The sequence below is a fragment of the Brachionichthys hirsutus genome, unplaced genomic scaffold, assembly GCF_040956055.1.
Source record: "Brachionichthys hirsutus isolate HB-005 unplaced genomic scaffold, CSIRO-AGI_Bhir_v1 contig_328, whole genome shotgun sequence".
Lineage (NCBI taxonomy): Eukaryota > Metazoa > Chordata > Actinopteri > Lophiiformes > Brachionichthyidae > Brachionichthys > Brachionichthys hirsutus.
The window spans coordinates 2,304-13,216 of NW_027180446.1; the positions used below are offsets into that span (position 1 = coordinate 2,304).

General features: G+C 41.7%; 2 protein-coding genes across 2 annotated transcripts; one reads left to right on the forward strand and one right to left on the reverse strand.

The window, feature by feature from the left end:
• The first annotated feature begins 722 nt into the window (after positions 1-722).
• Positions 723-5,598, forward strand: LOC137914962 (translation initiation factor eIF2B subunit delta-like). The gene is made up of 14 exons (XM_068758444.1): positions 723-767; positions 1,180-1,217; positions 1,309-1,414; positions 1,834-2,043; positions 2,125-2,207; positions 2,571-2,603; positions 2,977-3,068; positions 3,172-3,286; positions 3,861-3,937; positions 4,077-4,179; positions 4,307-4,434; positions 4,636-4,813; positions 4,898-5,078; positions 5,253-5,598. The coding sequence occupies exons 1-14, from the start codon at positions 746-748 to the stop codon at positions 5,450-5,452; spliced, it is 1,566 nt and encodes a 521-aa protein (XP_068614545.1). The 5' UTR covers positions 723-745; the 3' UTR covers positions 5,453-5,598.
• A 193-nt stretch (positions 5,599-5,791) lies between these two features.
• LOC137914970 (all-trans retinoic acid-induced differentiation factor-like) lies at positions 5,792-10,822 on the reverse strand. The gene is made up of 7 exons (XM_068758451.1): positions 10,696-10,822; positions 10,409-10,542; positions 8,107-8,175; positions 7,056-7,127; positions 6,848-6,969; positions 6,680-6,780; positions 5,792-6,536 (listed from the first exon to the last, which is right to left on the reverse strand). Exons 1-7 carry the CDS (start codon positions 10,786-10,788, stop codon positions 6,432-6,434), a joined length of 696 nt encoding a protein of 231 aa, XP_068614552.1. The 5' UTR covers positions 10,789-10,822; the 3' UTR covers positions 5,792-6,431.
• Positions 10,823-10,913: the final 91 nt, after the last annotated feature.

Here is a 10,913-nt window from a genome sequence, read left to right on the forward strand (position 1 = left end):
TGCAAAACTAACTCAATCTTAATCAACAGATAAGTCAGCGCGGTTAAATAAATATGCCTCACTATCTCAGCATAAAAACCGCCAAATTAGAATACCATAATATAATGGTTATTACGAAACATACAGTTCATACAGATTCAACAAGCAAAAGGTGTTAAAAGGTTCAGTGTAATCTATTCCAAAACGATTGAAGGGTTAATTGTAAAGAGGCTTTTCTTAGAAAAGTAGATAAATCTTGAAACTGTTCCTCTACTCCACATTTACTGGGTTCTTCCTTCTTACATGCATGTACCATCTAGCATGCCGATATTTTGTTATGTTAAATCAAATTTGCTGCATCTACCTCTGTATCCATTCCAAAATATGTTAGCTGCTTCATGTGCACAACCCAACCACCAAGTTCCTGGAAAACCTTCATGTAGTTTTCATTTAATCTTAATGAAAGATTCAAGATTCAAGATTCTTTATTGTCATTATGCTAATCTTGAGTCTTGAATCTTGAATCTCTCAGTAAAATACAAACAAATAAACTACACAAATCAAACGCAGACTTGAACTTTTTGATGGATGAAATAATTCACAAGAAGAAATTAATTGTAAATTATTATTTTTATAATCAGAACAGATTAAGCAGCATCTGGCAGAGACACTGCAGCAATACTCCGTCATTCCGCAAGGGGGCAGTATACATTATCCATGGCGGTAGTTTCAGCAGCAGCAGAGGAAGTGAGGCAGCTTTGTAAACATGGCTGACGCTGGAGGAATAGGTGAGTCCGTTGTGTTTAATAACTGGACTTTATCAATTTTACAGGTATTTTAATAATCTTGTTGTGGGCGTGACGATTAAAAAAAGCATTAGTCCTGCTAACGTTAGCATTGCAATCATGTCATTGGTATTTTTGCGCGCAAGCCTTGCTATTGCATCATCTTTTGGAATATTTTTTTTACGTTAAGAGAAGATAGATAGGTAATATCTACCGGATAGATAACAAGGCAGTCTGTCCTACGGTGTGATAAGCACCATATCAGCGACATACATTCATAGAACTAACAGCATCACCAAACTGAAGTAACCAAAACTATCATCGAAATAAAGCCAGCATTGTCCAGTGTCAGAGAAGTAACACAAGTACGCGATAAAGTAATGCATACCCGAAATTACCCTTTGATGTTTTACAGAAGGAACTGACAGGAAAGACAATATTGAACGGGTAAAGGTTAGTATGTGCTTTAATTTTTGACACAGCCAATTTCAAGGCATGTATTGTTGTTTTTGTTGACCTCGTTCTGAATGTGTTTACTCAACAGAGTGAGGGTAAAGAGTTGACGAGAGAGGAGAAGCAGCGGCTCAGGAGAGAAAAGAAGCAACAAAGGAAGGGCAAAGAAAGAACTGATGACGCGACTTCACAGGATGGTGAGAAAGGAGAGAGGCCGGCCTCCATCACACTCGAGAGCACAAAGAGGTGCACAATGTTAGGACAACACAACAGGCGTTGTACACTAAAGGGATTTCAAAATACACCACTCAATAAAAAAAATATATATATAAAAGTTGGTAGTCAAATTGGTCTCAAACTGATTTTTCGAGATATCTACATTGCGGTTATTTGCATAATCCTAAAATACTATCCCCTTGTTGATATTAAAATGACATGTTGATATTAAATGAACCCCGAGTGAAACCTTGTTGAGGCAGGTTGAGTGAGCAAGTGTGCAATGTGTCCATCATCCGTGGAATCGGTGGCGCAACTCCGAGATTTATTTTGTCCTAGAGATGTTTCTGCAAACACAAATTCAGGACGACAATCCCTTTGCCTGCTGTGTCTTCTTCAGCTGCTCCACCGGTGCCTGCTCAGGTTCCTGTGCCTGCCTCGGAAAGTCCAGCCGCTGCAGACAAGCCGGCTAAGAGTAAAGCAGAGCTGAAGGCTGAGAGGAGAGCTCGTCTGGAGGCTGACAAGACAACCAAACAGGGCAAGAAGGGAGAAGTGGGGCAACAGACGGCCACGGCCAAAGCTAAGGTGCTGCCCAGTGAGATGTTGCCAGGTACTGTAATAATAATAATCAGCATCATCGGAAATTATATCTTATATAATGGAGAAAGTCACACCTTTCCAATATTTTCAGCGGTGAAGAGGCTTCCAGAACACGTCCAGGCAGACAACCCGGATGTTTTGAAGAAATTAGCGAAGAAACTGGAAAGGCAGCAGGTCGGCTTACGTAATGCTTCATCTCTAAACATTTCGGTTGTGAATGTTTTGTCTCATTCAGTTCACATAATGACGCTCACACACTCACCACTGCGTGCTGTGGACAAACTGTGTGGTAATATGAGCATGAAATGTAGGAAAACACCATGACGGAACGAAAAAACTTTATTCAAAGAAGGTTGATGACTCGCATCGACCTAAAAGTCGAATCTTCACACATCTTCTGTAACGAGCTGTGATAATTGCAGTAAGTGTCTTTACCCGTTGTCTTGAATTGTTGTCGGTAATAATAATAATAATAATAAAACAAAAACAGCAGCGTTCTCCTCGCATGACCGTGAGTGATAACCACGTTTCTTGCAGACACCAGAACACAAAGCTGCTACAAAGGTCCAGGTCTGACGTTTCCCGTTGTTTAACGCTGACTCTGGTCCCATCGCTGCTATTATTGTACTTCAGCTCTACTAATGAACGGAAGCATGTAGAATATGGAGGTATCCCGGCGGCATGTTGGTAGCGTGGTTGCTGTGCAGGTTTATACTTGTGCTGCTTTTGTTTGCTGTATTTACAGCGATATCCGTTCTAATAAAACTCGAGTCGTGCCATGAGAAGCGTCGTTCTGTTAGCGACGTAGCTCTGGGCTCTGTAGCGGCACACGTTTGGCTGAATGATGCCCAGGCTGTGCTGTGATTGTGTGTTTCCCTTACGAACGCAACTGTCTGGGATTTGGCGCTTGTGGTTTCTAATCTTTACTATTTATTTATTCTAGATCCCTCTCCGGCCAGAGTACGGCCACAAAGTCAGCCTGTTCTCACATCTCCACCAGTATAGTCGCAAAGCGCATCTAACCCAGCAGATCGGGTAAACGGATGACACGCCATGCGGCACCGTTTGTGAAGAGTTCGTTTAACTTTAACTTTGGATCACCTTAAATCTCACCGTTACTGACGTCTTGTCGTTGCAGCATCCCATCCACAGTGATTCATCCTGATATGGTTCGACTGGGTCTCCAGTATTCACAGGGTATTGTGACTGGATCCAATGCTCGCGCTATTGCCCTGCTGCATGCCTTCAAACAGGTACTGAGCACTAACTGCTAAGTCGTTCTCTGATTCACTTGTCTGTAGATGTCATTGTGAATATTGTTGCAGCTTTCATTTGCAGCCACAGAGTCTATTCTGGTCTCCCCTCTATATTGTTGTTTATGTTGCATCAACACTGTGATAATGTGTGTGTGTGTGTGTGTGTGTGGATATTCAACATAGATCCTCTGGAGCGGGCCAGATTTTGGAGCATGAAAGACTTTCCTTTCAGTTTAAAAACTGTAAAAGAATAAAAATGTGTGACTTCTCTGTCGTCACACATGTTGCTCGGAAGACTTAGACTTCAACTCATAGTTAATTTCCTTCACTTAATTTTGGTTAGAACACTTAAATGTCTCTCAGATCCTTTTCTGTGCACTCGGCACATTTATGTCCCTATAATTTCCAATTCGATGCGTCATATTTATCCCTTTTCTATTATTCAAGCTCTTCATGCTTTAATTGTTCCCTCAAGTGGAGCTAGGCCAGTAATACCATCCTGCTTAATTTTATATCATTATTGTGGACTGATTTGAGGACTGGAAAGTTAAAGCATTGTTTTTGTTCTCAGGTAATCAGGGACTATACTACACCTCCAAACGAGGAGCTCTCAAGGGACTTGATTAATAAGCTGAAACCTTATATCAGGTACAAAAAGGCTTTTAATTGTAGCCGATTCTCATCATTAGTGAACTACTGTTGCTATTAATGTTTCTCATCACTTCACTTATGAAATAACTTCAATTTACAGGCAAACATAAAACTGATTCCTGTCGTCTTCTTGCAGTTTTTTAAATCAATGTCGCCCTCTGTCAGCCAGCATGGGTAATGCAATCAAATACATGAAGAAGGAGATCTCCAACATTCCGAGTCAATGCAAAGAAGAAGAGGTTGTTCTGTTATTTAGCTCATAATCTGGACAGATATTATAAGATGGCGTTCCTAATACAGACACAATGTTGCTGTTTTTCACTCCCAAACTTTTCTTCCTCGTGTCTTCATTTATTTTCTGTTCAGGCCAAGAGCAAACTGCTGACTTGTGTTGAGCGCTACATTAATGAGAAGATCATTCTTGCTGCTAAAGCCGTGGCCAAGTACTCCATAGAAAAAATCAGCGATGGAGATGTCATTCTAGTTTATGGATGGTAAGTCATTAAATATTCAGCTGCAGAATCAACAGTTCCCATTTTGCCCTGCATTGCTTTATGTTATTGCTAAATACCATATAAAATAAGCACAACACGTATATCTTAATTTTGAACTCGGAACTTTCTCTTCTCTTTTTTCTCGTCTTACTCTTTCACCATCACCTTCCCGCCACTAACATCATTATCTCTTATTTCCAGCTCGTCACTCGTCAACAACATCCTTTGTGAGGCCTTTGAGAAAGGCAGGAAGTTTCGTGTGATAGTGGCGGACAGCAGGCCGCGGCTGGAGGGTCGGGAGGCCTTGAGGCGCCTGGTCCAGAGAGGCATCAGCTGCACCTACGTCCTTATCTCAGCCGTCCCTTACATCCTTCCAGAGGTTAACACCAATCAGCCGCAGATTCCAGAGCCTCGCCATCTTGTCGAACGCATTCTTCTTCTAATCGTTGTATGAACTTAACAGGTATCGAAGGTGTTCCTTGGGGCTCACGGGCTGCTCGCCAACGGCTATGTGATGTCCCGTGTAGGGACGGCACAGATCGCTCTGGTGGCCAAAGCCTTTAATGTGCCTGTGCTGGTGTGTTGTGAGACTTACAAGTTCTGCGAGAGGGTGCAGACGGATTCCTTCGTATCCAACGAGCTAGGTATAGAAAAGATATCCACTGCAGCTTGGCTTGTTGAATTATTGCACAAGGTTTATCGTCCTGTCACTTCAGATGTCCTTTCTGCCCATTCTGTGTCCCTTTTAATATAAACAACTTTACAAGACAACTACAGAATGAATCTGAATGTAGCTTCATCCGTTTGATTGTTTCCAGATGACCCCGATGACCTGATTGTGACACGGAATGGCAAGACCCAGCTGAAGCGCTGGCAGGAAGTGCCCTCGCTGGGCCTGCTTAACCTGGTATATGATGTGACACCGCCTGATTTTGTGGACCTGGTCATCACAGATCTGGGGATGATCCCGTGCACGTCGGTGCCCGTGGTGCTGCGAGTCAAGAACGTGGATCAGTGAACCGCCTTCTGCTCAAATCGACCTGCACACAGAGGCGGTTTCTATATTTGATGGGGTCGTGTGCGCTTGATTACCTGCACACAACCAAAATATCGTGCTTTTAGCATGCAATAAATATATATCAGAAGTGACATACACTTTTTAAACAGAGTCCGTTTGCATTTTTCTTTTGTTAGGAATGAATAATTGTAGATTTAAGGAGGGTTTTGGTTAAAGCGTAGATTTTTCACTTGATTTTACACCAGAACATTTAATATCCAGTATACAAAGCGAACGAGCTCACAAGATGCTCCCACAACAGCATGTAACACTTAATCAGGCAGAAACAAAGGTGCAGTATCTCAAGAAGAATTTAATTTTTTTAATTCTAGTTTAAACGCATCAGTTAAACAGCATAAAGAAAAAGACATGAAGTAGTGAAACATTTCTTGGCAAAGTGCTTTAAAGTTTCAATAAAAAATACATAGTGAGAAATATTTTCCTAATTGCTACCAATTATTATTTGACATTACATTAACTGATAATCTAACATGAGGCATTTTAATGACATTTCAAGATAAGTTGCTCATCTGAACAAATGCTTGTATTTGTGCAGTTATTTGGAAGCTTGAGCAAAACAAAATCTTTCATTCTTAAAAACCAGAAGTGACTGAAGAACAAAATACAGATTCATGAATGTAAACCAAGAGCAGGCTTAACGTTTTGATTCGTTTCATCGTGGAGACAAAACGAGAAAGATGTAACAATGGTCAAAAACCTGCTGTAGTAGTCTTTTTTAATGTTTCCATTAATTCAGAATTTTATTAAATACAATTTCAATTTAAAAACAGACTCAATAGTGTCATCAGCAGTATCTAGTGTGTTTAGTAGCTCATAACGAGGGTGCAAAATCAAAGTATGTTGAGAAGAAGTCCGGGATCACCTCAGACTCCGTTTCAGCGCAGCACAACGTTGGAGATGATGAAGATGCCGTTCACGCTCAGAGTGGCTTCACCTTCCGCCGCTGGGTGATCCACAGCAGGAAAGTTAGCACAACAGTAGCCGCTCCAAGAGACGCAAAGACGTTGAGGGATGGGAACTCGCCCTAACAACAAAGGAAAAAGAGCATAAGAAACGAGTGCAGCAGTATTAAACTTCTGGAATAAAATCAGAACATGCAGGAGACCTAAGCGTTCTAGTTTCTTAGAGCTACACGAAGCTTCACATGGCTGTGCCTGCAGGACTGACCTCGCGGAGACACTTGTATCCATGATAGTTGTCCGCACAGCTGCACTCGAAGAATCCGGGGCCGTAGCGGCCGCAGAGGGAGTTCTCTGGGCAGGTTACGGCTGCGGGTGGTCAGACATTAGGACGAGCAGATCTGAACAACTGAAGGATTCTGAGACGGGAACTTACACAGCTGTCCAGTCTGGTTGCACATATTTATCTGCCCTTTGCAAATACGATTTCCATCTTTGACCTCCACTTTTTCCCACGAAGTGTTGCCTCCCAGACAAAGTAGGTCCTGCGGCAAAATCCTGCATAGACACAAAACAGGTACAATGAAATAAAACTTTCATTTGTACATGTATTTTTTTTCCTCTCAAAGTTTTTATGTACTTACAAATAATTCAACTCGACAAATCCTTGAAATATTGCATCGCTGATGTTGACGAGGGGATTGAGCGAGAGATCTCTGCAAAGCCGAAGTTCATAAAGTAAACTTTTGAAAGGGCAAAGAAAGGTTAAATAAACATTCATACTTATTTTATTTCTGGTTTATTTGAATATGGACAAAGACAAAACATAGACACATGTAGCACAAGTATCTGATGCTTGCATTATAGCGCTTATAGCTGAAGCTAATTTGCAGCACCTGTCCATAGATGGGCTTCCAACACAGATATTCATAAAAACATGGAAAGGAAGGAAAATTGTTTTAAAAAGTCATCTATGCATGTTTTTATCACAGAACTAAAACAATTAAGAATAAAACAAGACAGCAATAAAAAAGAAATGTTAGAGATAAAACTATGTACACATTTAAACATGGGTACAGTGCTGCTGCTTGCACATCCAAGATTTCGTTTCTTTTTTGAAGGAGACCAATTGTGCCATAGATTTTAGGCGGACAGGGAGCAGATTCCACAGACTAGCACCTTTCACAGAGAGAGCGGATTGTGCGAAAGATGTTTTTCGGGGGGGCACCTTACAGTCCCCACCTGAGGCTGCCCGGGTGGACCTGCCAGAGCTCTGCAGTCTGCTGACAAACCTGCTCAGTGGTTCTGGTGCAAAGCCATTCACACATTTAAAAAACAGTTTAAGAACACTTAAATTAATAAAATTTAAGAAGGATAAAAACTTGTGTTTTGATAAAATATGACAATGGTGAAATCTAATAGGCTTTTGGTCAAATACTTGTTTGGGAAAAGATGCAATTACCTACTATTGTAGGTATGTAAAAACCATATTAAGGACTAGAAGAGTTTTGATTCTCGTCACCAATGAGAGGGACGTTTATAATTTGCGACTAGGAATTGAAACTTGAAGCTGCACAACATTTCTTGAGACCAACGGTGCAGAAATCTTCCAGTTTTCATGTGACACAGGCCCCTATAATCAATCTGCCCTCAATGTTGTCTCCAAGCATATAAAAATGTATTTACTGCACACACATCATTGAGGCTGTTGATGCTCCCGAGAGATCCTTCACGTCAGTCAGTGTACAATTGGAAAGATCCAACCTGACACACACACACAAAAAAAATAAGATGTTGAGAAATCAGCAAAACAAATTAACATTTAAATCTTACCTTTTACAATAGGAAAGGCATTGCAATCAAAATGAAACAGTAATGATTGATAAAGTATTATTTTGACTATTAAGTGTCACCACATCTCGTACGACAGGGGCATCTGAGAAACTGAGCATCTTGTAAAAAGTGAAACGTTTTCCCATAATTTAATTCAAATGGAGAACCCTTTAAATATTTCAGATTCATTACACATAAATCAAAATGTTCAAAGTCTTTTCTCTGTAATTATGGTTTTCAGCTCTTGAAAATAAATAAAAAATGTGGTAGTTTAATATATTAGCATTTTTGGAAGATCAGTCAAAGAGGCTGTGTTGACTTTGGACTTAATAAAACACAGATGACGACGATGGATCCCGAACCATCACTGACTGTGGAAACTTCACACGGGACTTCAAGCAGCTTGGATTCTGTTCGTCCTGCAGACTGTGGGACCTTGATTTTCAAAGGAAATGTCAAATTTACTTTCATCTTAAAAGAGGCGTCTGGATCACTGAGCAATGGTCCTTTGCTTCTCCTTAGCCCAGGTGAGATGCTTCTGATGTTGCCTCTGGTGCAGGAGGGGTCTGACACGAGAAATACGCTTGCAGCCCATTTCCTGGACACGTCTGTGTTGTGGATCTCGTTGCTCCTCTCCTTGTGAAGCTCACCAAAGTTCTTCAATCAGCTTTGCTTCGCAATCTTCTCAAGGCTGTGGTCATCCCTGTCGCTCGTGCACCTTTTCCTACCACAACTTGTGCTGCAAGTCAACGCCCCATGAATATGCTGTAATGCAGGACTCTGAACGGCCAGCCATTTCAGCAATGATCATCTGCCACTTCCCCTCCCTGTGGAGGATGTCAGCGAGTGTCTTCTGGAAAACTGCCGAGTCAGCAGTCTCATTATTGCAATAGTGAGTACTGAAACTGACAGAGACTCACGGTGTATAAATATATATATGGCAGTTCCATCCTCAACATCCTTCTACCAATATAGTCCCTGTCTCTCCTCTAGACATGTCCAAACCATCAAAGTCTGGTCTCTCTGACTTTGTCTCCAAAATGTCTAACCTTCACTGTCCCTCTTATTGTCTCATTTCTAATCCTGTCCAACCTGGTCACTCCCAAGGAGAACCTCAGCATCTTCATCTCCTCCTCTTCTAGCTCCGCCTCCTGTCTTTTCCTCAGAGACACTGTCTCTAAGCCGTCCATCATGGCTGTCCTCACCACTGTCTTTCCCTTCATCCTCGCTGACACGTCCTGATACTTTCCTCCTCCCGTTCCAGCCTGCCTGCACACGATTCTTCACCTCCTTTCCACATTCTCTCCATCACTCTGCACTCTTGACCCGAGGTACCTGAAGTCCTCTCCCTTCCTTACGTCTGTTCCCTGTAACTTCTCTGGTCCCTCCTGAACCTTCTCATTTACATACACTTATTCCTGTTCATCTTAATTCCTCTCTTTTCTGGAGCAGACCTCCACTTCTCTAAATTCTCCTCTACCTGCTCCCTGCTCTCAATGCAGGTAACGATGTCATCTGCAAACATCATTTTCCAAGGAGCTTCCTGTCTCCCCTCGTCTGTTAGTCTATCCATCACCATGGCAAACAAAAAGGGGCTCAGAGCGGATCCCTGGTGCACTCCCACCTCTATATTAAACTCATGTCACTTCTACTGCACACTTCATTGCTGTTGCACAACTGTCATACACGCTCTGAACTACTCTGACATACTTCTTTGCCACTCCAGACTTCCTCATTCCTCACCCTGTCATAGGCTTTCTCTCAAATAGATGCACAAAGACACAATGCAGCTCCTTTTGACCTTCCCTGTACTTCTCCATTGCTAGTCTCAACAAAAACATTTCATCTGTGGCACTCTTCATCTGCATGAAGTTATTAGTCTTCTTTCATATATATACACAGCCTAAATGATGATTTACTCAAACTTCAAATTGAATATTCTAATATTTTTAGATGAAGCGTTTTCTATTTTTGAGCCGTAGACCATAATTATAGAACTAAAAACACATGTAATATTTTAGTTTACTTGTAATGAGTCTAGAATATACCCATTTTCCATTATACAGTATATTCTACTCTTTGGAGCTGCAGTTAGGCCACTTCTTACTTGGCGTCCAAAAGTCAAACTTTTTCCAACATTCAGGAAGGCAACACTGAGTCCTACCCGATGATGCGTTCAGGGTCGCTTTTGTTGTCACTTTTCAAGCAGCAGCGCCTGTCGATGCGACCAGCGGACGTGGAGCAAAGCCGGCCCACTGCGGTGTCATTTAGAACCGTACCGCTGCAAAGCTCACATACCTGTTATTGCAGATTAAAACAGAGAATAAATACTTAATAATAAACAACGACATTTCCTCCCGTCCACCAAACGAATCCGGGTTCCATTGTGGATGCGGTTGTTCCATCTGCTCGCTCCCGTAAAAACGACTTCTGGTTGGTTTTAAATCTTACCTGCTGCTCCGTCAGTTGATGACTTGTATTAAAACAAAAACTGATGATTAAAACAAGCACTCTGTGTTTGAGCTGGCTGCCCACAGCTTTCATTTTCCTCGACCAAAAATCACATGATACTACTGTAGTGATCACGTGACCGGAAGCTGCTCAGTGTTTTATAATTATTCTGCAGCGCAGTCAGCGATTTAGAGGAAATGTGCCGCAGTTAGTCTTTC